The sequence below is a fragment of the Dipodomys spectabilis genome, unplaced genomic scaffold (assembly GCF_019054845.1).
Source record: "Dipodomys spectabilis isolate Male_0828 unplaced genomic scaffold, ASM1905484v1 ptg000632l, whole genome shotgun sequence".
Taxonomy (NCBI): Eukaryota; Metazoa; Chordata; class Mammalia; order Rodentia; family Heteromyidae; genus Dipodomys; species Dipodomys spectabilis.
Window position 1 is genome coordinate 3,668 of NW_024871309.1, and position 13,833 is coordinate 17,500.

Genomic DNA, 13,833 nt, shown 5'->3' on the forward strand with positions numbered 1-13,833 from the left:
TAGGCCTCTAGCCCTCAGCCTCCATTCCTGGGCATCCAATCCTGGGCCTCCGTTCTTGGGCCTCCATTTTCCCTGGGCCTCTATTCTTGGACCTCCAATCCTGGGCCTCCATTTTTGAACCTCTATTCTTGGGCCTCCAACCCTGGGCCTCGAATCCTGGGCCTCCACCTCCTCAAGGTGTAGGGCTGTGGGGGGGTGAGGTCAGCCGAGGTCAAGGGTTAAAGGGGAAGGGAGGGGAGCAGGTCCCCATGTCCACTCACCCCTAAGAAAAACCCATTCTGGGGGGCGTGGGAGAGTGTGGGGAGACGCTCAGCCAATGAGCGAACGGGAAAGGCCGAGGGGCGGGCGGGACAGCCAATGGGCACGGCGGGAGAGGGGAAAGGGGCGGGACCTGCCAGGGGGGCGTGGCCTGGAGACGCTCAGCCAAGGAGCGTGGAGGAACCTGTGTGGGCGTGGCCTAAGGGCGCCCTGGAGCCTGCAGGCGCGGTGGGCGTGGCCTGGATCCTCGCTCAGCCAATGAACGTGGAGGAAACCGGATGGGCGTGGCCTAAGGGATACGCTGGAGCCTGCAGGCGCGGTGGGCGTGGCATGGAGTCCTCGCTCAGCCAATGAGCGCGCGGGAACCCGTGTGGGCGTGGCCTCAGGACGCCCTGGAGCCTGCAGGCGCGGTGGGCATGGCCTGGAGTCCTCGCTCAGCCAATGAGCGCGCGGGAACCCGTGTGGGCGTGGCCTAAGGGACACATTGGAGCCTGCAGGGGCGGTGGGCGTGGCCTGGAGTCCACGCTCAGCCAATGAACGTGGAGGAAACCGGATGGGCGTGGCCTAAGGACACACTAGACCCTGCAGGCGAGGTGGGCGTGGCCTGGAGTCCTCGCTCAGCCAATGAACGTGGAGGAAACCGGATGGGCGTGGCCTAAGGAAGCCCTGGAGCCTGCAGGCGCGGTGGGCGTGGCCTGGAGTCCTCGCTCAGCCAATGAGCGCGCGGGAACCCGTGTGGGCGTGGCCTCAGGACGCCCTGGACCCTGCAGGGGGGGTGGGCGTGGCCTGGGCTCCACGCTCAGCCAATGAGCGCGCGGGAACCCGTGTGGGCGTGGCCTAAGGACACACTGGACCCTGCAGGCTTGGTGGGCGTGGCCTGGAGTCCTCGCTCAGCCAATGAGCGTGGAGGAACCCGTGTGGGCGTGGCCTAAGGGCGCCCTGGAGCCTGCAGGCGCGGTGGGCGTGGCCTGGAGTCCTCGCTCAGCCAATGAGCGCGCGGGAACCCGTGTGGGCGTGGCCTAAGGACGCGCTGGAGCCTGCAGGCGCGGTGGGCGTGGCCTGGAGTCCTCGCTCAGCCAATGAGCGCGCGGGAACCCGGATGGACGGACGGGGGGGCGGGCCTTGGCGCCCCCTGGCGCATGCGCAGTAGGTTCCCGCGCCCTGGCGCCCCTCCCCGCCGCCGGAAGTGAGTCGCCTTGAGTGACAGCTGTGTTTATTGACCCTCCCGTCCACTTCCGGGGTCACGCGTCCTCCTCCTCCTCGCGCAGCGGGGTCACGGGGCACTCCTCCTCCTGGGCCAGCGTCGGGGTGACGTCGGGGTCAGGGGTCAGGGGTCGGGGTTCAGGCACGCGCGGGCAGAGCCTGGGGGCGGGGCACAGCGCGCTGGGGCGGGACTTCCGGTGGGGCGCATCCAAGGGGGCGGGACCAACCCCCCCCCCCCCCCCGTTGGCACGTACTTCCGGCGGAAGCGCAGCGCCGCCAGCGCGGCGCCCGCGGCTCCCAGCATGCCCAGCGCGGCCGGCAGCCACGGCGGCGCGGCGGGGGGCGACGCGGGGACGCACGCTGCGTGGGGACGCCGGGGGGGCGTGGTCAGCGCCCCGGGGCCGCTGGCCACGCCCCCCCCCGCGGCGCATGCGCGCGCCTCACCGACGCGCTGGGCGGGGCCCCAGGCGCCCCAGGCCTGCAGCGCTCTGCGCATGCCCAGCTGCAGGGAGAAGGCGCGCGGGGGGTTGCGGATGGTGTAGGAGTTCGCGTCCGTCTGGGCCACACGGAGGGGGGGGGGGGTCGGGGGTCAGGGGTCAGGCCCGCTGTGTCCTGCGACCCCTTTGGGCCTCTCTGACCCCCTGACCCTTGACCTCCACCCCCCCCGCCCCCGCCCGGGCCCCCCGGGGCAGGAGGGGAAACTGAGGCAGGCGCTCACCTCCTCGGGCTCCGCGGCCTGCAAGACACGGGGGGGGCGGAGGTCACGGGGGTCAGGGGTCAGCTCCACCCCCCCTCCCCTAACCGTGACCCCTGACCCCCCGGGGGGTCGCCCGGGCGACCAGGAGCTATTATGGGATGGAGGCCGGGGCCAGGGGCTATTATGGGATGGAGGCCGGGGCCAGGGGCTATTATGGGATGGAGGCCGGGGCCAGGGGCTATTATGGGATGGAGGCCGGGGCCAGGGGCTATTATGGGATGGAGGCCGGGGCCAGGGGCTATTATGGGATGGAGGCCGGGGCCAGGGGCTATTATGGGATGGAGGCCGGGGCCAGGGGCTATTATGGGATGGAGGCCGGGGCCAGGGGCTATTATGGGATGGAGGCCGGGGCCAGGGGCTATTATGGGATGGAGGCCGGGGCCAGGGGCTATTATGGGATGGAGGCCGGGGCCAGGGGCTATTATGGGATGGAGGCCGGGGCCAGGGGCTATTATGGGATGGAGGCCGGGGCCAGGGGCTATTATGGGATGGAGGCCGGGGCCAGAGGCTATTATGGGATGGAGGCTGGGGCTAGGGGCTATTATGGGATGGAGGCCGGGTCCAGGGGCTATTATGGGATGGAGCCTACACTGTGGACCTATTATGGGATGGAGGCCATGCTGAAGACCTATTATGGGATGGAGGCCACATCCAGGGCCTATTATGGGATGGAGGCTACACCGAGGATCTATTATGGGATGGAGGCCAGGTCCAGGGCCTATTATGGGATGGAGGCCGGGTCCAGGGCCTATTATGGGATGGAGGCTACACCGAGGATCTATTATGGGATGGAGGCCGGAGGGGAGGAGCTATTATGGGATGGAGGCCAGGTCGACGGCCTATTATGGGATGGAGGCCAGGTCCAGGGCCTATTATGGGATGGAGGCCGGGTCCAGGGCCTATTATGGGATGCATCCTACGCCAATGTCTATTATGGGATGTGTAATAATAAATCACTATATGGAGTATTATCGGATGGATCGGTGTCTATTATGGGATGTACAATCACTGTGAACTATGATGGGATGTATCGGTGTCTATTATGGGATATATAATTACTGTATGGAACATTATGGGATGCAGACTATGCCAATGTCTATTATGGGATGTATCACAATAAATCCCTGTATGAACTATGATGGGATGTATCGGTGCATATTATGGGATGTATGTGTATATTATGGGCTGTCGGTGAACTACGATGGGATGTGTCTGTATATTATGGGATGTAGGTGAACTATGATGGGATGTATGTGTATATTATGGGATGTCGGTGAACTATGTTGGGATGTATGTGTATATTATGGGATGTCGGTGAACCACGATGGGATGTATCTATTATGGGATGTAGGTATACAACGATGGGATGTGTCTATTATGGGATGTAGGTGCACTATGATGGGATGTATTCGTGTATATTATGGGATGTAGATATACAACGATGGGATGTCAGTGTATATTATGGGATGTGTCATCACTGTCTGGAATATTATGGGATGCAGACTATGCCAATGTCTATTATGGGATGTATCACAATAAATCGCTACATGAACTATGATGGGATGCATCGGTGTATATTATGGGATGTAGGTGCACTACGATGGGATGTATGTGTCTATTATGGGATGTAGGTGCACTACAATGGGATGTGTCTGTATATTATGGGATGTAGGTGAACCATGATGGGATGTATCTGTCTATTATGGGATGTATCGGTGCATATTATGGGATGCAGGTGAACTAGGATGGGATGCGTCTGTCTATTATGGGATGGAGGTGCACTACGATGGGATGTATCTATTATGGGATGGAGGTGAACTACGATGGGATGTGTGTATTATGGGATGTAGGCGCACTACGATGGGATGTATCTATTATGGGATGGAGGTGAACTACGATGGGATGTGTCTGTATATTATGGGATGGAGGTGCACTACTATTATGGGATGTATCTGTGTACGATGGGATGTGTCCGTGCATATTATGGGATGGAGGTGCACTACGATGGGATGTGTCTATTATGGGATGGAGGTGAACTACGCTGGGATGTGTCTGTCTATTATGGGATGTAGATATACAACGATGGGATGTGTCTATTATGGGATGGAGGTGCACTACGATGGGATGTGTCTGTGTATATTATGGGATGCAGACTATGTCAATGTGTATTATGGGATGTATGTGTCTATGATGGGATGTGTCCGTGTCTATTATGGGATGTAGATGTACTACGCTGGGATGTGTCTATTATGGGATGTATCTGTGTACGATGGGATGTGTCCGTGTATATTATGGGATGGAGGTGCACTACGATGGGATGTACGTGTATATTATGGGATGTATAATCAGTGATTGGAATATTATGGGATGCAGACTATGTCAATGTCTATTATGGGATGTATAATCACTAGGAACTATGATGGGATGTATCTGTCTATTATGGGATGGAGGTGCACTACGATGGGATGTATCTGTCTATTATGGGATGTATCTGTCTATGATGGGATGTGTCCGTGTATATTATGGGATGTAGCTGTACTACGATGGGATGTGTGTATTATGGGATGTAGGCGCACTACGATGGGATGTATCTATTATGGGATGGAGGTGAACTACGCTGGGATGTGTGTGTCTATTATGGGATGTAGATATACAACGATGGGATGTGTCTATTATGGGATGGAGGTGCACTATGATGGGATGTGTCTGTGTATATTATGGGATGCAGACTATGTCAATGTGTATTATGGGATGTATCTGTGTACGATGGGATGTGTCCGTGTCTATTATGGGATGGAGGTGCACTACGATGGGATGTATCTATTATGGGATGTATCTGTCTATGATGGGATGTGTCCGTGCATATTATGGGATGTAGATGTACTACGCTGGGATGTATCTATTATGGGATGGAGGTGCACAACGCTGGGATGTATCCGGGTCTATTATGGGATGTGGAAAGGGCGGTGGGCGGGGTCCCCCCCGGGGGGATTCCTTTCCCCGCCCATCCCCCCCTCCACGCCGTGACGTCACCCGTGACGTCACCACCCCTCGTTACCTCCAGATCCTCGGACGCGTCCGCGGGCTCCTGGGAGGAGAGGAAGCGCGGTGAGACCCGGATGGACCCGCCCCGGCCCCGCCCACAGCGCCCAGGCCACGCCCAGCCCGCCCCAGGCCACGCCCAGCCCGCCCAGGCCACGCCCACAGCGCCCGCCACAGGCCCCGCCCAGCCCGCCCAGGCCACGCCCAGCCCGCCCCAGGCCACGCCCAGCCCGCCCCAGGCCACGCCCAGCCCGCCCAGGCCACGCCCAGCCCGCCCAGGCCACGCCCAGCCCGCCCAGGCCCCGCCCAGCCCGCCCTGGCCCCGCCCAGCGCGCCCAGGCCACGCCCAGCGCGCCCAGGCCACGCCCAGCGCGCCCGCCACAGGCCCAGCCCGCCCAGGCCACGCCCAGCCCGCCCAGGCCACGCCCAGCGCGCCCAGGCCACGCCCAGCCCGCCCAGGCCACGCCCAGCCCGCCCAGGCCACGCCCAGCCCGCCCAGGCCACGCCCACAGCGCCCGCCACAGGCCCAGCCCGCCCAGGCCACGCCCACCGCCCACAGGCGCGAGGCCACGCCCACCGCCCCCGGGCGCAGCGCAGAGAAACGCTGAGTCACGGTGGGCGGGGCTGGCGGGGAGGGCGTGGCTACGCTGCGGGTGTGGCCTGGGGCGTCCGTAAGCGAGGGGGCGTGGCTTAGCGAGGGCAGGCACGTGGTGGGCGTGGCCTAGGAGGCGTGGGCGTGGGCTGGGATGGTTTAGGATGTGGTGGGCGTGGCTTAGATGGGTGAGCGCACTGTGGGCGTGGCTTAGTGGATGGACGAGCGCGTTGTGGGCGTGGCTTAGTGGATGGATGAGCGCACTGTGGGCGTGGCTTAGTAGATGGGTGAGCGCATTGTGGGCGTGGCTTACTGGATGGACGGCGCATTGTGGGCGTGGCCTAGTGGATGGATGAGCGCGTTGTGGGCGTGGCCTAGTGGATGGATGAGCGCATTGTGGGCGTGGCTTAGTGGACGGACGAGCGGATTGTGGGCGTGGCTTAGTGGACGGATGAGTGCGTTGTGGGCGTGGCTTAGTGGATGGATGAGCTCATAGTGGGCGTGGCTTAGTGGATGGACGAGCGCCTTGTGGGCGTGGCTTAGTAGATGGGTGAGCGCATTGTGGGCGTGGCTTACTGGATAGACGAGCGCCTTGTGGGCGTGGCCTAGTGGATGGACGAGCGCCTTGTGGGCGTGGCCTAGTGGATGGACGAGCGCATTGTGGGCGTGGCTTAGTGGACGGATGAGTGCGTTGTGGGCGTGGCCTAGTGGATGGACGAGCGCGTTGTGGGCGTGGCTTATGGAGTGGATGAGCACATGGGCGTGGCTTAGTCTGAGATGCTGGTGGGCGTGGCTTACTCTGAGCCACTAGTGGGCGTGGCCTGGCTCACCCAGCGCGCGGTGGGCGTGGCTTGGACAGCGTGGGCGTGGTCAGGCGGGCCCAGGCGGCGGTGGGCGTGGCTAGGACAGCGTGGGCGTGGCTCCTCCTTCCCCGGGGGGCGTGGCCACGCACCTTGCGCATGCGCAGACGGAACTTGAAGCGCCCGGGGAAGGCGCTGCGCGGGGTCCATGCCAGCACGGCCTCCGTGACGTTGCAGGTCACGTTGACGTGGGGCGGGCTCAGCGTCTCTGCGTGCGTAGGGGCGGGACTTCCGGTCTGGGTGTCTGGGCGCCCCGGGCCCCGCCCCTTCCCCCCCCCCGGGACCGGAAGCTCACCCTCGAGGAGGCGCGGGACGACGTGCAGGTCGGCGCAGGGCCGCGCATGCGCGTCGAGCGCCGGGGGCGGGGCTCCGGGGGCCGGACGTGACGACGGTGGCCACGAAGCGCTCGGGCAGCGCCGCGACGTCCTCGAAGACGCAGCGCGTGTGACGCCCCAGCGCGTCCGTGACGTACGCGGGGCACGCGCCGCGCCGCGGGGACCTGCGGCGCCGGAAGTGAGGGCGGGCGGGGCGGAAGTGGGGGGTGGGGAGTGGGGATGACCGGAAGTGGGGTGGGGAATGGGGATGACCGGAAGTGGAGATGGGATGGAGGACAGGTCAGACCGGAAGTGGGGTGGGGAATGGGTCAGACCGGAAGTGGGGTGGGGAATGGGGATGACCGGAAGTGGGGATGGGGAATAGGGATGACCGGAAGTGCGGGTGGAGAATGGGTCAGGCCGGAAGTGGGGGTGGAGAAAGGACCAGACCGGAAGTGGGTGTGAAGATGGGTCAGACCGGAAGTGGGGATGGGGAATGCGTCAGACCGGAAGTGGGGTTGAGGATGGGCCAGACCGGAAGTGGAGGGTGGGAAATCTCAGAACCGGAAGTGGAGTGTAGGGAATGGTTCAGACCGGAAGTGGAGAGCCAACATCGATGGAACCGGAAGTGGAGGGTGGGGATGGGTCAGACCGGAAGTGGGGTTGAGGATGGGCCAGACCGGAAGTGGAGGGTGGGAAATCTCAGAACCGGAAGTGGAGTGTAGGGAATGGTTCAGACCGGAAGTGGAGAGCCAACATCGATGGAACCGGAAGTGGAGGGTGGGGATGGGTCAGACCGGAAGTGGGGTTGAGGATGGGCCAGACCGGAAGTGGAGGGTGGGGATGGGTCAGACCGGAAGTGGAAGGTTTCCATAGACCCGACCGGAAGTGAAGTGTGGGGCCGGGCCAGACCGGAAGTGCCCCCCCGCCCCACCGGAAGTGCCCCCTACTTCCCACCGGAAGTGCCCCCCCTTCCCACCGGAAGTGCCCCCGCCCCCCCGGAAGCGGCCCGCCCGCGCGGGTACCCGTCGTCGCGCCAGCGCAGGAGGTACTGGGCGCCGCGCGGGGCGGCGCGGGCGGGGCTCCAGGCGCAGCTGAGGCGCGCGGCGTGGTGCAGCCAGCAGCGCAGGCCGCGCGCGGCGGGCGGCGGCGGCGGCGGCGTCTGCGGGGGGGGGGGGGACGTCAGCGTGACCCCGCGTGACCCCGCGTGACCCCCGGGGCGCGCGCGCTCACCTGGCGGCGGGAACAGCACGGAGGCGGAAGCGGCGGCGGCGGAAGCGGAAGTGGCGGCGGCGGCGACGCGCAGCACCGAGAAGCGCGTGGCGGCGCAGCGCGACACGAAGCGGAAGGCGCAGCGGCGGCCGCTCTGCGCCTGCGCGGGGGCGGGGGCGGGGCTCAGCGCGGGGCGGGGCCGCGCGCGGCCAATGGGGGCGGGACGGGGCCGGGGGCGGGGCCTAGCGGGAGAGAGAGGGGCGAGAGGGGGCGTGGCCTAGCGCGGGGACGGGCGCGGCCAATGGGAGCGGGAGGGCGGCGGGGGCGGGGCCTAGCGGGAGAGAGAGGGGCGAGAGGGGGCGTGGCCTAGCGGGAGAGAGAGGGGCGAGAGGGGGCGTGGCCTAGCGTGAGAGAGAGGCGCGAGAGGGGGCGTGGCCTAGCGCGAGGACGGGCGCGGCCAATGGGAGCGAGAGGGCGGCGGGGGCGGGGCCTAGAGGGAGAGAGAGGGGCGAGAGGGGGTGTGGCCTACAGTGAGAGAGAGGGGCGAGAGGGGGCGTGGCCTAGCAGGGAGAGTGGGGCGAGAGGGGGCGTGGCCTACAGTGAGAGCCGGGGCGTGGCCTAGAAGGGAGCGAGAGGGGCGAGAGGGGGCGTGGCCTACGAGGGAGAGAGGGGCGAGAGGGGGCGTGGCCTAGAAGGGAGTGAGAGGAGCGAGAGGGGACGTGGCCACGCGGGAGAAACGGGGGGCGTGGCCTAGAAGGGAGTGAGAGGGGCGAGAGGGGGCGTGGCCTAGAGTGAGAGAGGGGCGAGAGGGGGCGTGGCCTACAGTGACAGCTGGGGGCGTGGCCTAGAAGGGAGTGAGAGGGGCGAGAGGGGGCGTGGCCTAGAGTGAGAGAGGGGCGAGAGGGGGCGTGGCCTAGAAGGGAGTGAGAGGGGCGGGAGGGGGCGTGGCCTAGAGTGAGAGAGAGGGGCGAGAGGGGGCGTGGCCACGCGGGAGAGAGAGGGCGTGGCTTACAAAGGAGTGAGAGGGGCGAGAGGGGGCGTGGCCAAGTGCGGGGACGGGGCGGGGCCTACTGAGACCGAATAGAAGCGTGTGGAGACTAGGGGGCGTGGCCTAGAAGGGAGCGAGACGGGCGAGAGGGGGCGTGGCGTATAAGGGAGTGAGAGGGGCGAAAGGGGGCGTGGCCTAGAAGGGAGTGAGACGGGCGAGAGGGGGCGTGGCCTAGAAGGGAGTGAGACGGGCGGGAGGGGGCGTGGCCTACTGTGAGAGAGAGGGGCGAGAGGGGGCGTGGCCACGCGGGAGAGAAAGGGCGTGGCCTAGAAGGGAGTGAGAGGGGCGAGAGGGGGCGTGGCCTAGCAGGGAGCACGGAACGAGAGGGGGCGTGGCCTACGAGGGACAGTGGGGCGAGAGGGGGCGTGGCCTGGCAGGGACAGTGGGGCGAGAGGGGGCGTGGCCTAGCAGGGAGAGTGGGGCTAGAGGGGGCGTGGCCTACAGTGGAGACGGGGCGTGGCCTAGAAGGGAGTGAGACGGGCGAGAGGGGGCGTGGCCTAGAAGGGAGTGAGAGGGGCGAGAGGGGGCGTGGCCTAGAAGGGAGTGAGAGGCGCGAGAGGGGGCGTGGCCTAGCAGGGAGAACGGACGACAGGGGGCGTGGCTTAGCAGGGAGAGTGGGGCGAGAGGGGGCGTGGCCTAGCAGGGACAGTGGGGCGAGAGGGGGCGTGGCCTACAAGGGAGTGAGAGGCGCGAGAGGGGCGTGGCCTAGCAGGGACAGTGGGGCGAGAGGGGGCGTGGCCTGGCAGGGAGCACGGGGCGAGAGGGGGCGTGGCCTTCGCTGGGGACGTTTGTGGGCGTGGCCTGGCCTCGGTGCGCTGCCGTTAGGGGCGTGGCCTGGCGTCTAGGGCTTGTGGGCGTGGCCTGGCGGCTCCGCGAAGCCCTCGTGGGCGTGGCCCGAGTTGTGGGCGGGGCCTAGCCTCTTCCTGAAGCCCTCGTGGGCGGGGCCCGGCGCTGTGGGCGGGGCCTGGCGCAGTGGGCGTGGCCTGGCGGATCTATGAAGCCCTTAGGGGCGTGGCCTGGGGCTGTGGGCGGGGCCTGGCGTGGCGTGCGTGGCGGCGCTCACCGGCTGCGCGAACCCGTCCCCGCGCAGGCAGCGCACGCGCGCCTCGGGCCCGTCCCACGTCAGCAGCCGCGCCGCGGGGTCCACGCGCAGGTTCCGGAACGCGGGGCCTGCGGGGGGGGAGGGGGGGCCGGAAGTCAGGGGCGGGCGGGCCCCCGCACCCACTTCCGGTGGGTCACGACACCCACTTCCGGCGGGGGGACTCACCGCAGCACCCACTTCCGGTCACAACAGTCATCCCAGCACCCACTTCCGGTTTCAGGACTGGCCCGGCACCCACTTCCGGTGACAGGACTCACCCCAGCACCCACTTCCGGTGACAGGACTCACCCCAGCACCCACTTCCGGTCAGAACAGTCATCCCAGACCCCACTTCCGGTGTCAGGACTCGGCCCGGCACCCACTTCCGGTGTGAGGACCCCTCCCAGCGCCCACTTCCGGTTTCAGGACTCATCCCAGCACCCACTTCCGGTCTGAGGACTCATCCCAGCACCCACTTCCGGTGTCAGGACTCATCCCAGCGCCCACTTCCGGTGTGACGACCCATCCCAGCACCCACTTCCGGTGTCGGGACTCATCCCACCGCCCACTTCCGGTTTCAGGACTCATCCCAGCGCCCACTTCCGGTCAGCACACCCCTCCCAGCGCCCACTTCCGGTCTCCACACCCCCCGCAGCACCCACTTCCGGTCAGCACACCCCCCGCAGCACCCACTTCCGGTCACCACCCTCCTCCCAGCACCCACTTCCGGTCTCCACACCCCTCCCAGCACCCACTTCCGGTTTCCACACCCCTCCCAGCGCCCACTTCCGGTCAGCACCCTCCTCCCAGCACCCACTTCCGGTCAGCACACCCCCCGCAGCACCCACTTCCGGTCAGCCCCCTCCCGGCGCCCACTTCCGGCCCGCGCGCGCACCTGCGTCGCCCTGCGTCGGGGCCGGCGTCGGGGTCGGCGTCGGGGTCGCGCGCTCGGGCCGCAGCAGCAGCAGCAGCAGCAGCAGCGGCGGGAGGCGCGGGGCGGCCATGGCGCGCGTGCGCATGCGCGGGGTCTCGGGGTCCCCCCTGCCGTCCTCTCCGCACTGCGCAGGCGCCCTGAGCCCCAGCCGCCCCCGGGGCCGCCTTTTACGAGCAGCTGCGGGCCCCGCCCCGGACGCCTGCGGCGGGCGCACAGGAAGCCGCGCCTGGCTCGGGGCGGGGCGACTTCCGGTGCCTGAGCCCCGAGGGGCGGGGGGGAGGGAGGGAGGGGGGCCCGCCCCGCCCCCCCACCAATCACAGGGCGGCTCCCTGGCACAGTCCCGCCCCCCTGTCAATCACAGGGCGGCTCCCTGGCACCGTCCCGCCCCCCTGTCAATCACAGCGCAGCTCCTGGCACAGGCCTGAACCCCCCCACCAATCACAGGGCAGCTCCCTGGCACCGTCCCGCCCCCCTGTCAATCACAGCCCCCTCCACCAATCACAGGGCGGCTCCCTGGCACCGTCCCGCCCCCCTGTCAATCACAGGTTCCCTCCACCAATCACAGGGCGGCTCCCTGGCACACTCCCGCCCCCCTGTCAATCACAGGGCCTCTCTCTGGCACAGTCCCGCCCTCCTGTCAATCACAGCCCCCTCCACCAATCACAGGGCGGCTTCTGGGACACAGTCCCGCCCCCCTGTCAATCACAGCCCCCCCCACCAATCACAGGGCGGCTTCTGGGACACAGTCCCGCCCCCCTGTCAATCACAGCCCCCCCCACCAATCACAGGGCGGCTCCCTGGCACAGTCCCGCCCCCCTGTCAATCACAGCCCCCCCCACCAATCACAGGGCGGCTTCTGGGACACAGTCCCGCCCCCCTGTCAATCACAGCCCCCCCCACCAATCACAGGGCGGCTCCCTGGCACAGTCCCGCCCCCCTGTCAATCACAGCCCCCCCACCAATCACAGGGCGGCTTCTGGGACACAGTCCCGCCCCCCTGTCAATCACAGCCCCCCCACCAATCACAGGGCGGCTTCTGGGACACAGTCCCGCCCCCCTGTCAATCACAGCCCCCCCCACCAATCACAGGGCGGCTCCCTGGCACCGTCCCGCCCCCCTGTCAATCACAGCTCAGGCCCACCCCCCCCCTCCCCCCCAGAATGTGCTAGGGCTGGGTTCCAGAACCTTCTGGAAAACTCCACAAGGGTTCTGGAAGGTTCCTGAACATTCTGCCACGACCCAGTGCAGGACTGTCCCAGGAGAGGAGACGCCAGGCGAGGGCAGAACTCTCCAGAACGTTCTAGAATGTTCCAGGATACCCCACAGTACTGTAGGGTACTCCTGAACATGCCAGAAGACTCCAGAACACTGTAGAATATTCCAGAAGACTCCAGAATGCTGTACTGTACTCCACAACGCCCTACAGCATACCATAGGGTGCTTCAGAACATTCTAGAACACTCCAGAAAACTATAGAACACGCCAGAACACTATAGAATATTCCAGAACACTCCAGAGTGCTGTACTGTACTCCACAACGCCCTACAGAATACTATAGGGTGCTTCAGAACATTCTAGAACACTCCAGAATTCTATAGAACGTTCCAGAACACTGCACCATTCTCCAGAATAGTATAGAACACTCCAGAACAGGCCAGACTACTCCAGAATAGTATACTGTAGAGCGGAACACACCACAGCAGACTATGGTATACCCCAGAACATTCCAGAACATTCCGGAACACGCTAGAACACTCCAGGATATTCCCCATTATGTCTCTGTCTGTCTGTCTGTGTCTGTCTGTGTCTGTCTGTGTCTGTCTGTGTCTGTGTCTGTCTGTCTGTGTCTGTCTGTCTGTCTGTCTGTCTGTCTGTGTCTGTCCCTCTGTCTGTCTGTCTGTCCATCTGTCTGTCTGTCCGTCTGTGTATCTGTCTGTCTGTCTGTCTGTCTGTCTGTCCCTCTGTCTGTCTGTCTGTCTGTGTCTGTCTGTCTGTCTGTGTCTGTCTGTGTCTGTCTGTCTGTCTGTGTCTGTCTGTGTCTGTGTCTGTCTGTGTCTGTCTGTCCGTCTGTCTGTCTGTCTGTCTGTCTGTCTGTCTGTGTCTGTCTGTCTGTCTGTCTGTGTCTGTCTGTCTGTTTGTGTCTGTCTGTCTGTGTCTGTCTGTCCCTCTGTCTGTCTGTCTGTCTGTGTCTGTCTGTCTGTCTGTGTCTGTCTGTCTGTGTCTGTCTGTCTGTGTCTGTCTGTCTGTCTGTGTCTGTCTGTGTCTGTGTCTGTCTGTGTCTGTCTGTCTGTCTGTCTGTCTGTCTGTGTCTGTCTGTCCCTCTGTCTGTCTGTGTCTGTCTGTCTGTGTCTGTCTGTCTCTCTGTCTGTGTCTGTCTGTCTGTCTGTGTCTGTCTGTCTGTCTGTCTGTGTCTGTCTGTCTGTGTCTGTCTGTCTGTGTCTGTCTGTGTCTGTCTGTCTGTGTCTGTCTGTCTGTGTCTGTCTGTCTGTGTCTGTCTGTGTCTGTCTGTGTCTGTCTGTGTCTGTCTGTGTC

At 64.6% G+C, this 13,833-nt stretch overlaps 1 protein-coding gene across 1 annotated transcript; it reads right to left on the reverse strand.

Annotated features, from left to right (window-relative positions):
- Positions 1 to 1,454: 1,454 nt before the first annotated feature.
- On the reverse strand, positions 1,455 to 11,398 carry LOC122101139. Its single transcript, XM_042671490.1, has 7 exons — positions 11,263 to 11,398; positions 10,350 to 10,456; positions 5,277 to 5,306; positions 2,180 to 2,197; positions 1,906 to 2,017; positions 1,716 to 1,821; positions 1,455 to 1,620 (listed from the first exon to the last, which is right to left on the reverse strand). Exons 1-7 carry the CDS (start codon positions 11,384 to 11,386, stop codon positions 1,500 to 1,502), a joined length of 618 nt encoding a protein of 205 aa, XP_042527424.1. The 5' UTR covers positions 11,387 to 11,398; the 3' UTR covers positions 1,455 to 1,499.
- Between the last annotated feature and the right edge of the window lie 2,435 nt (positions 11,399 to 13,833).

Excerpts from the sequence above, each read along its gene's own strand:
- LOC122101139 (XM_042671490.1), bottom strand. The coding sequence starts at position 11,386 with ATGCGCACGCGCGCCATGGCCGCCCCGCGCCTCCCGCCGCTGCTGCTG. Across the intron at positions 1,822-1,905 it reads GGGCCCCGCCCAGCGCGTCG|CGTGCGTCCCCGCGTCGCCC; the intron begins GTGAGGCGCGCG and ends GTCCCCACGCAG. Across the intron at positions 1,621-1,715 it reads GCGCTGCGCTTCCGCCGGAA|GCTCTGCCCGCGCGTGCCTG; the intron begins GTACGTGCCAAC and ends CCCCGCCCCCAG.